This window comes from Augochlora pura, chromosome 10 (assembly GCF_028453695.1).
Source record: "Augochlora pura isolate Apur16 chromosome 10, APUR_v2.2.1, whole genome shotgun sequence".
Taxonomy (NCBI): Eukaryota; Metazoa; Arthropoda; class Insecta; order Hymenoptera; family Halictidae; genus Augochlora; species Augochlora pura.
Genome location: NC_135781.1, coordinates 28,581,903 through 28,601,574, shown reverse-complemented (window position 1 = coordinate 28,601,574; position 19,672 = coordinate 28,581,903). Strand labels below are relative to the sequence as shown.

General features: G+C 43.9%; 1 protein-coding gene across 15 annotated transcripts in view; it reads right to left on the bottom strand.

Annotated features, from left to right (window-relative positions):
• Window positions 1-19,672, bottom strand: part of LOC144475701 (uncharacterized) — an 83,687-nt gene that overhangs the window by 12,376 nt on the left and 51,639 nt on the right. For 6 of the 15 annotated variants that reach the window (XR_013494907.1, XM_078191849.1, XM_078191859.1 and 3 more), the window contains exons 3-13: window positions 17,615-17,751; window positions 16,965-17,244; window positions 16,397-16,517; window positions 16,061-16,181; window positions 15,028-15,125; window positions 12,274-12,418; window positions 11,773-11,866; window positions 11,437-11,666; window positions 10,721-10,799; window positions 7,508-7,660; window positions 3,364-3,729 (exon numbers count right to left, since the gene is read on the bottom strand). Coding sequence is in view for 14 of the 15 variants with exons in the window: in XM_078191849.1 (XP_078047975.1) it covers window positions 3,364-3,729; window positions 7,508-7,660; window positions 10,721-10,799; window positions 11,437-11,666; window positions 11,773-11,866; window positions 12,274-12,418; window positions 15,028-15,125; window positions 16,061-16,181; window positions 16,397-16,517; window positions 16,965-17,244; window positions 17,615-17,751 (1,824 nt within the window). In the remaining variant the exon portion in view is untranslated. The remainder of the gene's footprint in view (window positions 1-3,363; window positions 3,730-7,507; window positions 7,661-10,720; window positions 10,800-11,436; window positions 11,667-11,772; window positions 11,867-12,273; window positions 12,419-15,027; window positions 15,126-16,060; window positions 16,182-16,396; window positions 16,518-16,964; window positions 17,245-17,614; window positions 17,752-19,672) is intronic. The other 9 variants (XM_078191851.1, XM_078191863.1, XM_078191852.1 and 6 more) reach the window with 8 other exon arrangements.

The following is a 19,672-nucleotide window of genomic DNA, read 5'->3' as shown; positions in this document are numbered from 1 at the left end:
TTGTAGTGACTAGTCAAAACGATCGAGTCATCGAGCGCAGATACGGGTATATATATAGATATATATATATATATAATACCGGAAAACCATCCAGCCACGTTTACCAGGATTTCTACACAGAGTGGACACAGAGCATTTTCCAGATAGAAGTACACTAGCGTACTCAGAATGCAGGAGAGACACACGTACAGATAAATATATGTATACATATTACACAGAGAGACGCGAGCGAGCGAGCGCGCGCGCGCACACACGCACACAGAGAGAAAAGATAGAGAGAGACACAAAGTGAAGGCGGAAGACAGAGTAAACACTAGATATCGTTAGGTGTGGCGAACGGTTGGAGGTGTGTACTGCGTGGGTGTATCTGTCTATATGTGTGCGTGTGCGTGTGTGTGTGCATGGGTATGTTCGAGGTGCGAGTCGCGCAACAGGTTGACAAAAGGGCTTCGAAACGTTCGCGCCGGATGCATTGTTCTCTCTCTACCGCGGGGGGGGGGAGGAACACGATTTATCGATCGCGACAGGTTTTTTTGCGGACAAAAAAAAGACGAAGAGAGAAGAATCTCGTGAGTCGTTGCGGGTACTTTAGATCGAAGGCTTGTTCACTCATCGATCGTGCACAGCCCTCGAATTAATTACTGTTTACCTGCGCCGGAAGTCTCTGTGTGAAACGTGTTTGCGGAGGTTGTACGAGAGTTGCGTTTCGAGGACGACTTTCATAAATGTATCAGTATCAGTTTGTTTGTTCTGTGTCGAAACCGATACTGCTTGTACAATGAACTAGTAACCGGTGAAACAAACGCTTTAACCCCTTTCGTAGCCATCCGGTATTCTTGAAATTCGTAAATCGCCGCAATAAACGTGTCGATTGGTAGTAGTTTCACACGATAAACCGCAGCAGCAGTCTGGAGTGCAAAGAGACTGTCTATTGTTTCTGTCGCAGAGATAGTGAACGTGTCGTTACTATCACGAGACTGCGAATCTTTATGATCAAAATTCTTTGCAGGACAAACAGAGAAAATATCAAGTCAAATTCATTATTTCCTTCTACCGATTTCAACGAGTTCGCAAAAGTGGAATCGAATTTTTCATGTTTCTCGTTTAACAAACGTTCACCGAGTTTCGCAGTCTGCGCGGATCGTCAGAGCACAGCGTTAATTTCCCAATACCCCGAGATCCCGCCGTTCGAAGTCTGGCGAATCCGTCGGGCTAACAGCACCGAACGTTCTCGGCTAATTAAATCCCTCGAATTAATAGCTGTTCGCTTCGAGTGGCAGTGTCAGTGAAATGTGTCCGCGTGGTTGTACAAGTGTGGACCGTGGGGAAAGAGGATCCGGCGCAACCGCTAGCCAGCGAGCGCGCCTGTGTTCGACTTCTCTTTTGCCGTTTTCGCAACTTGGTTCCAGGTTTGCGTATACTCGACGGAAGCTTAACGAAACAGGGAAAGATCGGGGCAGCCGTCCCGGTCTAGTTCGCGAAGGAGAAAACATGTGTGGGGGACGCGAATCTTCGCGGATCGTCTCGCCGGGGGTCACCCTCGTTGCTCTGAAAGGTATGGAGTAAGAGAGGAAGAGAAAGAAAGATAGAAGAGAGCGCGCGAGAGAAAGAGAGAAAGAAAAAGAGAGAGAGAAAGAAAGAGAGAGAGAGAGAGAGAGAGAGAGAGAGAGAGAAAGAGAGAGATAAGTAGCCAGAGGCGATGTACAGTGTAAGGAGATTGAAAGAACGAGACTGGACGACACAGCGAGTACCAATGCGGAGAGAGATCTTCTAGGTCGTCCCAGAAGCGAGACAGCTTTTCTCGAGGGCCGTGCGATAAATTAATAAAGCGTTACACTACGGCGCCGGGGAGAGCACGTTCATGATGCGAGCTGGCGAGATTAAACGTGAGCCGGTTCGAGAGAACGGTTTTAAGAGATTTCCGTGACGGGGCTGCTGCTTCGAGGATCGCTCTTGTTAGTTCGAGAGACACCGCGCTAGATCGTTTATTATATTATAGAATATCGCCGGGATCGTGATCCACGGATAAGTGAAACCAGGGGGAGAGCTTCTTCTATCTTCATCTGGCGCTTCCTCCGTGAAATAAGTATCAAACGGTTACCGGGGGATAGTGAGATCGAAGAATTGATCCCGTGGGAATAGCGTTTCTCAAACTCGCTACTCGGAAACCGGGGTTTTCGTTGACAATGTAAGTGTTTTTGGTAGTCCCGATTCAAACAGTATGTTTAGTCACGATTTCATGGAGTGTTGGACGACACACTTACATTCGTGCATTTGGGGTTTTGTGCTGACAGACGTCGAGCGTGTTGCATACTACAGTGAGTGTTTCGATCATTACAATTAGTTGCAGCTGTTGAGGAATTTCCATTGGAATTTCTAAATCCGATTAATTGTTCTATCTATTTTTATGAAGTATTGACGATTCTGTTGAAAAGTGCGCACTCTTCTGTTATTTGTTTTATTGGCATTTTCAGAAGAACACTTCGAGTTATTAAATCGATAATAGCGAACGGTACCTAAACGAGAATAAAAAATTTCAAGGATTAACACAGCGTATTTTTCTTGGAATATACAAATAATTTGGCAAACGAAAGCTTTCAAATTCCCGATTATTATACTACGTACACTATGGTTATAGACGGTGAAAATCACGAAATTAATTTTACAGTATGACGACATTTAAATCGTGAACATTTCGTACGTGAGACGTTGGTAGTAGACATGTTAAAGAATCGGGCGAAAGTGGTTTCGTCCCACGCCACTGGATATCGACGAATAGACCTACCGTTCGACAGCGGTGCTTGGCGGGCTGCTCTTCAGCAGGCGCACGCCACTTAGGTCTTTAAATTATTTAGTATCCGGGTACTTACTCCTAATTCGTCTTCGAGCTTTCGTGTATGCACGATTGACATGAACGTCTATTGCTTCAGATAATTACACATTGATTTACATTCGAGGCATTCTCGATTGCCTTGTAGAATCAATCCTCAAAACATCAATACTTCCAGAGAGCTAGTTTCATTCTCGAGTATCGGAACCACAGATTGGGAAACGCAGTGGTGGAGTTCGAGTGGTGTGATTGTCAAAGGACACTCGACAGGACGAGACTGAAAAGCCGTGCTGCTGGGACGACCTCTCGACAGAGACAGATACACAGAGAAGTACAGAGACAGAGATATAGATAGGTAGACAGAGGGGAATAGAGCGAGGTAGAGACAGATAGAAAGAGAGAGAGAGAGCGAGAGAGATGTATATAGAGTGATATATATACACAACAACGAACACGAAAAGCGTAAAAGATTGTTGCACGTTCGAGCGAAACAAATTAGCAACAGGCCGAACGGCAGATAGCATGCTACTTACTAGGTTGGACGGCGGTAGCGGCTTGGTTTGACGCGTATCGACTATCGGAGGATGATTTGGATGGATCGGCGGCGGCGGCTGCGGCCGCAGCCGCAGCTGGTTCGTCGCGGGCCGTTTTTGCCTGAGCTTCGTTCGGACCTTGGCACCGGCTTATATCTTTAACACGGTCCGGCCTGGCCGCAGCGGCAGCGCTCGACGCAGGTGGGTGATGGACACTCGTATGAACTGAATGCTTTACCGGGGGTTTTACAGTGGTACTAGCGGTGGTGGTGGTGTTGGTGGTGTTGGTGGCGGTGGTGGTGGTAGTGGTTGAGGGTTTGGCTTGATGAAGAGGGCGATGGGGAGGAGCGGTGGTTGCGAGGAAGGCTAGAACATACCGGACAAGAAAGTACAATGATGAATAAAGGCCAACACCCTCCATCGGGCGGGGGGGAACTTACGCTGTCGTTGACCCTCGACCGGCAGCCCTGCTTAAAATGCGACCGGACACGCTCTCGTGTGGAGACGAGCCTGGTTTCCGGTGACCAGTCCTAGACGACGCCTCCTCGGCGAGCCCACTTTCGCGCTTTCGATCAACGCCCGGTTGCATATTCACCGATCGCTTAACCCTCGATCGGCGGATACCGGGTACCTCCCGACCCGTGTCTGTGTACCGTCAATCAACGACAATTTAGCAGAGACCCCGTCTTTCGCTACCGTATTACCATAATTACAGAGCACCTAACATATCATAATAACCATAACGGACATGTACTTGGTGCGACGCATCCCAATACCAATCAATTACCGCATGCAAACTGTCGAAACTCGTATCAAGCTACTGTAATACTAGATAGTCAACGGGCTAGGCTACGGTATGTGTGAACGACTTTAGTCAATATTACGATAGAGTCCAGGCTTGTGCTGTGGCGTGCAACAGTTTCCAAACAGATGTTCATGTACGAAATCGTAGGCCGAACCTTGTTACATGTTCTGTTCTCGAAGGCTGTCGAAACGGTTCCAAGATTTCCAAAGTTATCTGTCGTGCAACATTGTATCCCGTGATAGAGGAGAGGATATTTTCTCGGACGAACTTATAAATTGACTCCAATTCAGAAATATAATCATCGAATTCCACTGTTAATGCTAAAAATATTTTTCTTCTCCAAGAATTCTGTACTTTAATTTCCTTCACAAAAATTTCCCTCATGAAACGGGTCAATTTTTGTTTATATCCTCTTTTGTTATTATCGCTCTTAGATTCTGACGATAGAAGAGCCAAATGTTTGTATCGATTTAAAATTAAAGAAATAAATATTTAGTAGAATGTGTGTAAAATCTTCACGAGTCTGACCCGTTGTTACAGTGCAAGGAGTTAAAGTAAATGAAGGCACAAAGTAAATTACAAATAGTCTTTGAGAAGAAGAATGAGAAGAGAATTGGAAGGGCGAGATCTAGAAGAAAATTTTATACCAAATACTACCATTGATAATGCTGCATTTCAATGTATACGTTCGACAAAGTTACCACTTCGGTCGCTTTCCTATTGCACCGGCCAACAGAAACGGTTCGTTAAACTGGAAACAGTTGCACGCCGCTGTACAAGTTGCCCGAGAGAAACAATTCCAGAGAAAGTAGATCAGACATGATTGTGGGATCGCTACTCTGGATCCGAACGGACCCTGCATTCGCCGGTACACTGACGTCCGCCATTCGAGGGTTAAACACGGTCAGAACCAGCCCCTAAACCGATAGAGTTCTCGTCGCTCGACTAGTTTACGCTTCGTCGAGCTCCTAAAATTAAACCACCGAATAAAGGAGCCGTTGAGGAACGGAATGAAAACTGAATTTCAGCCGACACGCACATAACACGGCCCCGAGACCTTCTCCTTTCATCGTTTGAAGAGGATCGTCTCGGCCTGTGAAAAAGATCCCTCGCGGTCGTCCGAGAATAGTTGACGAGCTTGCTATTTCTGTCCGCCCACTATGTCTCTCTTGAAACCGATCCGCGGAGGTTTTTTGGAACTTGATCCGACCCCGACAGAGAGGAAAAAACGAAATGGATACTTCCAACGAATTAGAAGCGATTGGCCTTCGGCGTTGGCATATCGAGAAACAATTCATAAACATTTTAATAGACAACGAATAGCTCAGTTCTTTAATTGTTGTAGGAAAGGAGGGCCGTTCTTCTAATATACCACAGAAATCATTGTTTTAAGACTGATCACCGTTCACCAAGCATCTTGCAAATTCCTTACTTCTCATTCAACCTACTTCGTTTCCTCTCGAAATACTAAATCATTCAGAAATATACGATCGATTGCAACACTACAGAAAGATGCAACACAAAGGAATACGCAGGCCATTTATAACAATCGCTACTCTACTGTTCCCTCTGCTGTATAAAAAGTTCGAACGATCCGAATTTCGTACGTCAGAAGAGTCGAGCCGATACGCCCGTCTCCTGGCTTGCCCGAATGCGAAAGGCCACACGAAGAGGTTGCAGTCCTTCGATTTTCAGCGGTCCGCGCGATTGTCAAACATTTTAAGCAAGGCTGCGCCGCTTCGGCGAGGTTCATTCTTATTTGGAGAGGTCATCGAGGGCTGAAGGGTCTCCCGAAGTAATCGAACCCGCGCGGAATCGCGCCCGCGTTCGAACATCTAGGTTCCCTTCTCATTATCGCGATCTTTTGCGTGACCGTATCGGGATCGACGAGAGTCGAATTGTGTGACTTATTCCATTGCGACGCTCTCTGGCCAAACATCGATTCCTCCAGAAACGAAATTTCCCGCGAGACTTTTCTGTCCAAGAATCATTTCAACCCCCTCAAGAAATATAACACGTTTTAGTATAAATCTAATCTTAGTTCGATATTAAAATTTAACCTGGAAAATGTGCCACTTCGTTCGATTTCTGTTAGCTCAAGTCGTTTAAATAATAATTCAATGGATTATGTTCGTCGAGGTTTATTCTTGAAGGGGTTAATTGTATTTCAGAAGAACATTGACCGCGATTTAGGTTGAGTTATTGAAATTTTGATTTCATCCGGCTGCGCGGACCATGGATTTGATCCGGAGCAATCGAGGCACGAGTCTGCGTGCCTGTTCGTTTAGTACAATGCCTAATTCATCGACTCACGAGTCTTTCAACGAAGAGGGAGGAACGTTTCTTTCGCTTCGGGACCGAGAACGCGATGGGCGGTTCAACCCTCTGACAATTTCGCGACCGTAAGGGATGAGCAAGTCAGAGTTCGGGTAGAAACTGAAAGAAACAGAACCAAGTAAACGGGGTGAGAATCGTAGCTTTGACCAATGTGTTCGTGCTGTTTTCGTTCTATCGTGGGAACCCGACTGTACATTACAAATTGAACAATTTCATTAACCCAACGACTTATTGCAACGACTTTTTAAAGTCTTGTATGAATCAGCTTGATCATGACTGGTCACTGGATTCCCAGAAGTCATGCACATAAAGTCACAAAAATTGTTTAAGAAATTGTAAATTGTCCAGAAGACAATTACATTTACGTGAAATAAAATCGTGTAAAGATTAGTAATATTCTAATCCTTAATTATCAAAAATACACAATAGATCTAACTTGGTAATAGTTTGACTTAAAAATGAAATCTTAACAATACTGTTTATAATAATATGCAAAGTGGAATTTTTCACTGGACAAGCAATAATTTAATTAAGGTATTTACATCACAATATACAAAAACAATGCAAATGATTACGAAATGGACTTCCACCCAAGCTACTCCAAAACCTTTATACACAGCGTCTAGTAGAGGTCCCCAGTGACCCAGCCACCGCAGATCGCAACGTGCCTGAAGGAAGCGAATCGCACAGCCTCTAGGAAACCGCACGGACACCATTGGACAAACTGATACATTCACGATGATTCGGTCAACGTGTTAGACTGTTTAGGGGTCAAAGAGTCGTAGAAGAGGCGTTATCGGGTTATTAGACAGGGATTTTGGTGGGTATAGGTATGCAGGATATAGTAAAAGGGTTGTTTGAGGTTGGGTGGGTTGGTAGAGAACCGAGTTACGTGAGAGAGAGAGAGAGAGAGAGAGAGAGAGAGAGAGAGAGAAAGAGAGAAAGAAAGAGAGATAGAGAGTTGGGCTAGCGGGCAGCTGGCACGTGGTACAGAGAACGTACATTTCCGATGGACCTGCGGGGGCCTCCTGTGGAACGGAGTAGGCCCTGGGCCCGAGGGTGGTGGCGGTAATGGCGGCACGCTGGTCGACGGACCCGTCGAGGAAATCGTCGAGGGTTCCCGTATGCTCCAACGCACGCGGCCAGGGCCCGTGACTGAAACACCCGCTGCCACTCCTGATCAATCTGATCTCGTACCGGTGATCGACGATCGTCGCGGTTGGTATTGCTTTTTTTTGTTTCTGGTCTCGCGAGTCGGAGAACTAACTGTCCGATTTCAAGGGGTCTTCCTACTTTCACCCGTTTCTACCCGTTATCTGCGGCTTGGAACATGAAACTGGACTTTGTCGAGATTTCGTGACGCTTTCGCCGCATGCACTTTCAGGCATTTCATGAAGATTTCTCGGCTGATTCTACTGGAAACTGGCAGTCGAGACGTTATAGGGGAAACAGGAATTTGATTAGCTGACACTGTATTTGAATAAACTTGTTTCGTAGATCGTTCTATTGAATTTGAGGGAACTGCGTACGACTGCCAACTTCTCAGAATTTGATCGTACCGTGTAGAAATTACAAGTTTGTTCCGTTTGATTTCTCTCATCTTTGATTTTTTAGTAGTCGTTATTCCTTTTGTTGTGGAATGCTATTTTCGAATACGGCTATTTTGCTTCATGAGAAAGGTATACGCAGCAAAAGTTGTAGCCGTTTAATCGTTAAAGTCTGTCAGGAAAATCAGAAACAAGTTCTTCTGCCGAACTTGTCGATTCTGCACGGTATCGTAGAAAGATTAGTGTTACGATGGGAATTAGAGTAGGTTGATTGAATGCTAGTCCGGATCAGGACGGGCACATTGTATTTAGTAACTTCAGTATTTGGCAATGATACTATTAATGTTAGACGACAATAGAAAATATCGTTCAGACTAAACTTTAATTTGTTTAAATAGAAATCAAAACAATTTAATCGATAGTTGAGTAAAATATTGTAAAACCGTTAATCAGGAAGTCTTTATCAACGTTTCTGGGAAATCTTCAAAAGCAGAATTAAACTGTTATATCGTACTTAAATAGATACACTTCTTTCTAAGTTTATATTATATTCAATATAAAATAATAGTGTTAAGATCTGAAACTACAGTGAATAAAAGGCGTAAATGATTCCTTATTAAATTGAAAAAGGTGAGACTGAAAAAGGCAAGAACTTCCTTAACAGAGGCCCGTCCTGGCAAGGTTAACAGCTCCTTTGAAAATGATGGGAAATATGACGGAAATTAGTGGATTATTTGCAAATCTGAAAATGATGTGTACTCTACCAGCTGAAATAACATAATCTTGAAATCATATCATGAAATACATTCATTAAACGATGGAACCTATTTCACGAAGTATCCATTAATTTATACCAACGTATTTAGTAGTCCATCGTTTCGAACTAAGCGGTAGTTCCAGTGATTTCCCACAACTACTGGAACAGGCAATAGCTAAATTTCAGCTGGCAGTGTACACACGAAATAGAACGTCTCTCCACGTTTTCCCGATAATCCGAAACCCCTTTGATCAGTCCGAATGCAATTTTTCGGCGTCATTCCCCAGGGCGGGTACAGTCTAGCATAAAAGTCAGACATCCTGACCCATTCCCGTTACTTCCACCCTGCTGTAACAAAAGCCCAGTGAACGTCGTGGGAGTCCATCGCTGAGAATAAAAGGAAATTCGATTTCGCCCTACCCCCCCGAAAGTAGGTAGACCCCTTAATTGTCGATAGAGACGGGACTTGCTGGTCCGGGGTGTGTCTATCTCGGTTCGCCTACTGACTTCGAGTCTGCGGGGAGAGTGATCATTCGATGACGAGGATGATGGCAACCGACCGATCGTGATCAGATAGAGAGAGAGAGAAAAAGAGAGAGAGAGAAGACTTGATGATGGAACGATGATGAAGATGAGTAGAATGTCGATGATGAGAGATGACGACGGTTCGTGATTAGAGGTAGCGTGAATCGTGATGCGAGCGCTCGCGTGATTTTCACGAGCCGGAAGATCGTCGCAACATGAGAGAAAGAGAGACAGAGAGAGAAAGAAAGAGAGATAGAGAGAGACAGACAGGTGATGGTAATCGGAAGGTCGAAGATGAAACGGGTTCACGTCTCGGGTATGGTTGGCGTTCGTAAAGACACCTAGAGCTAAATGGGAGCCCGACAAGATTGCTCGCCGCGGACGTTGTCCGACGTCCGGCACGATCCTCGTCGGACTTGGCGAATCGTGTCCGTCAACTATGCTACTATCGCGATCTCACGGAGGCCGTTCGGGAATGGGGGAACAACATGTCGCAAAAAACTTTCTGTACGGCCAAACAATAGAGCTACTGGTTACTAGACTGGCAGAGACAGAGAGATAGGTACGATCAATAAACATGAGTATCATGCATCTGCCTAAGAAACAAAATATTACGAAAATAAAGATAGTACAATAAGGCCCTGGAACTCACGAGGACCAAGTTCGTGGAACTCGGCATTTCATTGGTCTATTATACGGCGTACTTGGTTCAATAATTTTGACAGCGATTAGAACATCTTAAACAATTATTTATCGTCCGCGCATCAAACTCTGGCTCGCGAAGCAGTTTTATCATTTGGCGGAGAGAACGACAGATGATTGTTTAAAGAGTTGTCATCGCAGAGTTCAGGATTCGATGGGCAGGCTCCTCGGGGGTTCCAAGGTCAACGACGAGTTTTGGCAATTATACGTCCGGGACACACGCACCGCTCAAAGAATCAGAAACAGAATTACCGTGGCTCTATGAACTCTTTAGAAGCGGTGAATGTCTCACGCGACACACGTTCCGAACAAGGTTTTGGTGACAGTCAAAAAGTAGGTAGAACACGTTCGGCTTTCGAGGCCCACAAGAGCAAACAGAGCAGTCCAATAATAATCGCATAGATACATATTTACACGAGACTTTTATACAAAGAAAGAAAAATAAAGTACAACGTAACGAACGGAAATTACGGTTAATCAAGAATTAATCAACTGTCCAATCGACGATGCACGAAAATGCAAACGGGGATCTGTTTCGTGGCGGATTACGAGCGCCAATCGATCAGGGTTTTTTTAGGTTTACGATCTCTTGGATTACTAAGATATAATAATAATCGACTGTTATCGAGACAGAGGGATGTCGAATAACGGGGATGTCGACGATGCTCGTTAGGGGCTACTTACTCGGTCGTGGATGCCTTTCAGGCTCACCGATCTTCTCCCTTTGATCCTTTTCTTTATCCTTCGGCTCTTTCTCTTTCTCCTGCGGGAATTCGATCCAGTGAACGGTTTATCGGTCCGTGATACGGTTTATGGGAACGGTTCAGCTTTCATAGTAAATTACAGTTGCCTTGGAAAGCAAGTTGTACAATCAAATACTGTTCTTATGCCTTATCACTGGACTCGGATTTTATGCATTTATCACAAGAATTAGCCGATGGAATGCAAAACACCAAAACATTTGACAAATTCAGAGATATCGTTACGTTATTCTTAACTTGTTTACGTTATTTTAATGTTTTTACAATTCTTATTTTGCATAGAAATCCGAAATCCAGTTATTGATCGTGTTTGAGAATGTCAATTTATCATCTGTTGCACTGTGTAATTCATCTACGTGTTCCACAACAAGGTAAACGTACCTATTATGAAACACCGTTTAAATATTCAACGGTACCGCGTTTCAATTTTAAGAAAATCAATGATAGTCTTATACCCGTTGAAAAGCGTTACGTAATAGGTACTTTTACCGGAATACTTGAAGAATCTAGAAAGTTTGAGTCGAAGTCTATGAATAGTTATGCAAACTGTGCAATTTATGATTGTAATTCTCAGTCGAATCGCGATTATTTGACTGGCACTTTCCGAGGCAATTGCAGGCGTCACAGAAATGACTTTACCTTCGCGTCCTTGGTGACAGACGGTGCACGTGGTGGTTGGCGTTTAGGTGATCTACGCTCGGTTACAGTCGGGCCAAGACTCTGGGAACGACCAGTTCTGGGACTGTTCTTCGGGCTGGACTTCGTCTTAGGCTGAACCTCTTCGCGATGTTCTTTCGTATCCTCGCGACGTCGTGGTATCACGGGCTCCAGTTTCTCTCTCGTGGGAGAGGGAAGCAGTGCCCCATCTCCTGTCGAACATGGGTCGAGTCTTTTAATGTTCCTATCAGTGCTACACGGTCTATCACGTACTCTAATTATCTTCTTAGTAAATAGTCAGTTCGTTCGTTTACTCACCCGCACCGGTCGTACGATCCAAATGATGGCGGATCAAGAAATCCTTTCTTGCGCGAGCTATAGCTCTTTCGGTGTCCTGCGAAAGATCGATGACCTATAGAGTCACGCAATGTTTCTATAGAGAGTTAGTCACTTGGTTAGCTTCACGTAGGGTGTACCAATTAGTAATGCATTATCTTCACTTTGAAACACGTATATTTAATAATAAATAGCTGAAAATAATGATTTACCGATTGGTACGCTAAATAAATTCGATTAGACATTGTGAGATACTTAATCTATGATTATAATTTACAATTAACGATCAAATACGAGATTCGATCGTTAATGGACGAATTGTTAAACATGCTTGTTATTCATTCGGTACGAAAGGAAAATTGACGGATATTATGGAAATAATTCGGACAAGTAATTGAGTTCTACTCAATTATGTTATCGCGTTGTTTGCGTTGAAATTACCGCGTCGGATATTATAAGATTTAATTTGCGAATATGCCGTACCGCTTTCGTATCGTCCTGCAATATTCCATGCATGGGTCTAGCCTGCACCGATGACGGTCGACCAGCTGGAGGCATGGTCATCGCCGCGGAAACTGGCGCAACCTTTCTCGTGTTCTCCTTTTCCTTCTCCTCCTTCGTCACCGACCTAAACATGCAATCACTCGTCACCGCGGCTCTCCGATGCGGCCCATATGCGAAACCGCGTGGAAGAAATAAAACGCAGCTACGACAAAAACCTGTGTGAAGGTTCGAAACGATTCCCTTGTTAGCCTCCGGAAATAGCTAGAAACACGATGGACAACACGTCGGAGGTATCATTGATCCTGTTCGTTGATTACCTAGCCCGTGTAAAAATTACCTAAAACGCACGTCTGTATTGTATTTGATGTTTGCCTCGAGTAGAATGAAACTGCATGTACTCAGCATTTATTTTGCTTTGCATAATATTTTTCTAGCGATTAGTACTTGTTTGCCAATGTGTGCTGTAGTTAGTAGAAAGCCAATGGATCTCCAGTAGAATGATAATGCAATTAGTCAGGCATCGGTAGCTTTCTGTCGGAGAACGATCGAGAAGTAAATGTTTCAAATGGGATGAGAATGTTACCTGCCAGTCATTGTCACTTCTATCTTCGCGGTAAATTGGAAAGTACATGTTTTAAGTAGAATGATACAGCAGTTTGTTAGACGCGTTTTTTCTGTTCCAGAGTAATATTGAAAGGTAAATGTTTTAAAGAGAATGAGACCGCAACTGGTCAGGCATCGCTATTTCTGTTTGACAGTGAAAATTGGAAAGTCGACGTTTTAAGTAGAATGGGACAGATGTAGGTCAGACAAAGGTTCTACTATATTGTAGTAAAATTAGAATGCAGATCTTCCATATAGAATGAGATTGCAGCTTGTCGGATCAGCTGCTACTGTTCCAAGGTTACATTGGAAAGCGACAGCCTTTTAGTAGAATGAACCCCTAACTAGTCAGACGCGACTGTTGCATTTAAATCCACGATAATTTCGACCAAGTTGAACATAATTGACCGTACATTCATTATAAAAGTAGTTTCAAGTGGAATGAAACCGTAATTAGTCAGACCGACGATAACTTCGTCGACATTTATAACTTAGTTATAAATATGCATCAATGTGATATTAGGTTGGACGTAGCAGGTTTAAGTAGAACGGAACTGCGTCTAGTCAGACAGCATATTATTCCCGCATTGCGCGAGCACATGTTAATTCCGCCTGCGTCAAGCTTTGGTAACTGACAGCACATTAATTATAAATATTCATGAATATAATATTAGAGAGTAAATGTGTCGAGTAGAATGAGCCTGTACATAGTCAGGCCTGGCTTTCCTGTCCACCGTAAGCCCCGCGTTAATTTATCGACGTTGAACTTCTGTAACCGTGATTATAAATATGCATCAATTTTCAATCACGTGATACTCGAGTAGAATGATCGCGTACGTGGCCAGACGTCGTGACCATTTTCGCCACAGCTCGTTTAATCCCGTCGCGTCTCGATAGATCACCGTGCATTAATCACGAAAACCGCGTAGATGTAACACGTTAACGAGTAAACATTTGAAGTAGCACAAGACCGCGCATAGTCAGCTACGAAAATTGCTCCCGCAACGCGTGAGTCAATGTTAATTCTAACGACGTTCCCGTGACCGACGCTACAATTATAAACGCTCGTGAATATAATATAACATGGGACGGCAAAACGGTTCGAGTAGAACGAATCTATACCAAGTCAGCCATAGTTACCAGCGCCCTTGCGCAGGCTCATGTTAATTTCGGCGACGTCGAACACGCCGCCGAACCGGTAGCCTAACTGTACACTAATCATAAATGCACGCGACAGTAATATTAGAGAGTAAATACCGGCGCGCGTATCTAGTTTCGAAACTCCTCGAGAAACGGGCATAACTTTGTTGCCTGCGGGGTACCAGCCCGAAGTAGTTACAGCTGCGCATTGTCGGGCAACATGTCGTACTGCAGCCGGCTGCATCCACTCCCGCAGACACCGTTTTCGAAAGTGATCGGCCATCTCGATTATGGCATAACGTGCTGTTTCCAACTAACGGGTCCTCGTTTGCGGATCAATTAAAAATCATTAACTGGCAAGCCTCGGGGATGACAATTACTCACCAGCGACTCTGTCGTGGACTGCGGATTTTACACGTCTATGACAACAATGACTAGATGCAAAAAAGATAGACACATTCAGAGAATTTCAGAAAATCGCTATACTCTTTTTTACTGATTACAATTGTTCAGAGAAGAAGAAGGACACTTATATCATGCCTCTTTAAACATAGTTAAAGAGTCGTTGACTTTTTAAATGTCTTAATAACGACGTGCAACGTGGACGAACAAATCAACGCAGTCGAAATATCTTTGTTTGATTATTAATCTAGAGTGTAAATTTTGTGGATTTATGACGAATATGGATTGATGGAACACACAATTGAAATGATCGATAGAAACTACACACATTGAAGCGTTATTTCCAACTTATTAAAACTTGCAAATATTAATGCCTTGAAATCGATGCAGACAGTTGCATTGCACAAATTGTAGAATCAAAGACCAGTCAATAATTTTGAATCAATCCTAAGGGGAAAGGGGTGAAATTATTCTATTCTATAGTCTATAACAGTTAATGAAATGAAACACTGTGGTACAGGGAGCATCTCTGACTAAGATCGACAGTGTGACACGAAACATTGACGGAGTTGAGTATAGTGTACTGGCCTGGCAAGGGACAGCGCGTTGAGAGCGTGGTTACTGGAGACTCGTTTCCACAGTGAAGCTTCGTCCTCGGCTGCCAGACCGCAACCCCAGTCGCGATGCTAATGTACAAATCAGAACGAGTCATTCTGTTGCTTTCGCACGCACCGTCTAATCTAAACTCGCGACACTAACAACGCACACACTATTGGTTGGTAGCCACAGAGAGCATGCTTTGGATGACACAAACCACACTTTCATCGGAGAGTAGGGGAGCTATTCATGCACTTGTCGAATCGTGGAGATCCTCCGATTTTGCTCACGAACCTCTTTGGACAATCGTGAACGAATCCGTGTGAGACTGATTAGGTGTTTTAGCGGATGATTCGATTTCGGATGAGTATGTACAGTGATCGATAACTGCCGATGAACCGTGAACGAACGCATGCAAACAACCAGCTTCGAATCTCGAAACGATTTTGTGTGTTTTTGCGTGTGAAGAATTTCGAATGTGCAGACTCAACGAGAACCGACGCTTCTGATTTTTTAATACTGATCTCTGGCTATGTCGAGGCATCTTTATTTATTTTATAACAACTTGCATCCTTGTGTTTTTATTAATTTTGTATCACGTGTTGCTGGAGTTCAGTTGTTTTATTATATTATTGTGAAGTTGGAAACGGGTACTTAAATATTTACACAAGGATTAACTTCTCGCAACGGAATATTCAGTTAAATAAATTCTGTGGAACAAGTATGTAACATGTACTGTTTTTTAAACAAGGATCTGAAAATACCTCGACAATCGACAAAACCGATCAGAAACGTCAATGTCCGCTGAATCCACGTGTCTAAACGGCCGCTTTTGTACAGTCCGTGAAAAGAGTTCCGGCGTGACGTAGTTCGAAGGAGTAAAAACAGACAACGAGTACACACACAGAGAGAGAATTAGAATAGGGGGATGGAAAAAAAAAAGAACGGAGGAAAGTACAGATATATCCAGCGAGTCGGAAGAATCGCGACGTATCGCGTCTCTCGATCCCGTGATCGGATTTACCTTGTACTCATCAGCGAGTCGCCTAAGCTCGATCACCTCCGAGGTGGGGAACGGTTTTTCTTGCGGTTTGCTCGTTCCTTTATCGTCTGCTATCCTTACGGTTCTACCTGATTTTTTACCCCTGCAAAGAATCAGTTTTGTGGTTGCGGATGCTGACAAAGTGTATACAGAATCGGCGGTTCATGTTTCGACGCGGCTTCACACCGATTTCATTTCTATGTAGGATCAGTCGTAGGTGCTTTTTTCGTTCTTCCCTTCCGAACGCGGTGTTCTAACTAGGCTACGCACGGTGTTCTATGTTAAAACTGTGTTTATGGGGCGTCTTGATTCTCTGACCTGAAAGCTATTTTCAAATCCGGCATCTCCTCTTCGCGCTCGTCGCCCTCTGGCACCACGCCATCGATGATGTCCATCCCGGTGCCACCGACCAGAGGCTCCAGCTCCGATGCCTGCACCCCTGCGAAACATTGTATAATATAAAAAAGAAGTCCTAGGACAGCTGGTTGTACAATATAGAATGTTTCAAACTGAGTGTTACAACTTCTGATTGGACTAAAGAAAGAAGAAACAAGGTGCAATCTATGTGAATATAGATTTGGAAATTTCGAACGTCTGAAGATCATCTTTATTTCTTGATAGTAACGATGTGTAACAAATAAACTGCGGGTCTTAAAATACAAAATAAAAGTTGTTTTAACCGATTGTAAGAAACAGAAATTAAATAATGATATATTTCTCCTTTGAATAATTTCTACAAATTATTGTTGGAATTATTAAATTCTTACAGTTAATCACTTTTGCTATAAATGTCTCTATATTTTCAGTAATAGTAAAATAATAAACCAGTTGTTTGACTACGGTGGTTTAGTGTTAATTTTCCGAGAACATGGCATAGATGGCGTACCATCACGCTTGTGATCGACATCCCCAGGACGTTTCTTGTGAACTGGAGCAGGCCCCGTCGGCGCGATACCCTGTTTCAGTGCCCCCATGCTGAGGGACTTCCTGGGTGGTCCTGTCGTGCTTGCTGCTCCCCCTGCGGCAGCGACTCCCGGTGCCACAATCTCCCCATTTGTCAGCTGGGGTCGTCTAGGCCAGGCGAACTGCAACCGATACTCGGTGCTGATCCGTGATATCGCTTTGCTCAGCTGACTTGGCGGCAGGGCCGACTGCGCTGTCACTTCCTGCAGAAAGAAACTCGGTTACTCGGTGAATAAACTAGAAATAGGTAGCTAGATTGGACCTGATTCGCGGGTCTTGGCCAATGAGTGCCGTCGATAACACTGTAAGTATTTTTCTTCCTAAGATAGAAAGTGACACAACTTAGATGCTGGACAAAATTAGACTACTCTTATATTATATGTGTATAACTATTTTTCGGATTGCTTCGACATTTGATTGTTCTCGTTTCATCTGTATGTCATTTATTTGACTGGTTCACGTTGCAGTTATCAATTCTGTCCCAGTTACATTGTAAAGAGAAACGATTTTAGCTCAACAGACAATAATTATTTCGAACCGTCTTGGAGTAGTTCGTGGTCTGTTCACACGTACCCGGACTTTGTCAGCTACGACGTTCGAATCGACGGCATCGATGCCACCCCCATCGGCCGCCGTGATGAACTCGTGCGTCTTGTACGCGAGCTCCGGGCATTTCTTTCGTCTGGGCAACGGTGGTTCCAAGGTGGGTCCTGAAACGACGACGTTGACTCGTTGAAAAGATCGTCCCGCGAGTCAACCGGCAGACCCGCCGCGTTTCTCCGCGCCCTCCCCGCCTCTCGACCCTCTTGTTCTCCGCCGTAGATCGAACCTTTTTCTTTTTTTCCCCCCGCCGCGATTCCCGATCGCTTTTCTCACGCTCCGCGGAGCTTCGAGTGTTCGAGAGACGTGCCGCGACGGTTCGTTTCGTGGCGTGCTAATCGATCTCTCTTAACGGAGGCTAATTAATAATGGTCGAGAGGGAGCGAGTACACGTACGCGCGCGCGCTCGTGCGTCTCGTCGCAAGTAAAAGAACAAAAAGAAAAAGAAAGACAAAGATAAAGAGATAAAGGAACATAGAGATAGAGAACATGTGAGCGAACTTCTTCTCCAGGTGCACAAAGCACGTAGAACAAGCGGAAGCTGCTACAAATCGTTCGCACATGTAAACAAATGACATTCCCTCTAGAAGAAGAAGTAGAAGAAGAAGAAGAAGAAGAAACAGAAGAAGAATCTTAAGAAGCGATAGAAAGTATACAGGCAACATTCTTCTCTACAAACCGTGCTCTGCTTTAGCCCTTTTTCTCTCTCTCATTCTTTCGCTTTCTTACACGCGCGCACGCACGCACGCACACACACACACACACACACACACACACACACACACACTCTCTCTCTCACTGTCTCACTCTCGCTTTCTCACACATTTGTTTTCTCTCTGTTCGGTATTCGTTTCTACCTGGTACCTGGAACCGGAAGCGGTCTCTTTTCGCTCGGACGCAAGATCGCTGAAAGACGATTAAGCGACGAAAGCGAAAAGCGTCTCGAGAGAGAGAGTCCAAGTTTCGCGGAAATGGTTCCTTTGTAGCGAGGAACATAATGGGGGACTCGACTCGCCGAGAACTTCTTCTTTCCCCGGCGACACGGCCTCGCCGCCGCGTTTACGCTAACGCCGTTGACAATCGTGCTGGACGCTCGGGGCTCTTTCGTCGGAGCCACTCGACCGGTATTCGTTTAGCTGTTCTCTCGGAGAACTGATCGCCCAAAGAAATTAGCTACAGTTTGTCCTGCGTCGCGTGCAATAAAGTGTTTCAGCAACTTCAGTCTCTTTCTCAAGTATAACGTACACGTCAGGATCATATCGTCGCTTGAAAACACAATTATTCAACGTTGAAGCGCGTTTATTATATCGCACATGTATCGTTTATGAATATCGTTCATCGCTTTCATTGCCATGACACCTGTACGTGGGTGAGGGAATTATTTAAGCAGATTTAGAATTTAATTTCTATGCCAATTCGTTACAACGTTTTAATTTTATTAGAATCCGTGAAACATAAAAATGTTGAAAACGTGACTGATGCAATTTGACTCCTTCATTTTAATTTGTTTGAACGAAATACTTTAATTTTATATAACGATTTAGGTGGTTGGCAATCGAAATGGCTTCCAACTGCTGTATTATTTGAACAATATATATAATAGAATAATATTTATTTTTATATTTATAATGAAACACAATTTTTATTTAATTTTGCTGTAACTCGAGAATAAGATTCGTAAAATCCTCTACAAGAATTTAGGCCATATCTTCCGGCAAAATGAAAGAAACATAATATTCTATAAGTGCGTAAGAATTTTTAGTATAGTCGCTGTTTATAAAATGAATTGTCTCAACTGGTAACAGAAAAGCACGGGTTCCCCGGTAAATTTACAGTGTAATCTTCTGCGCAATCATTAAAGAGTATCATAAAACGTGTCTCGCATTGCCAAGAGTCAATTCGGCGCCAACAATGGACTGCATGCTCGACAACGTCCTGCAGTGGAACGTGTCGTCTGTAGTCAGACGTGCCGAAGAACTAGACATTAAGATCAAAGAAACGTTAATGTTCCTCTACGTACACTGCGGATTT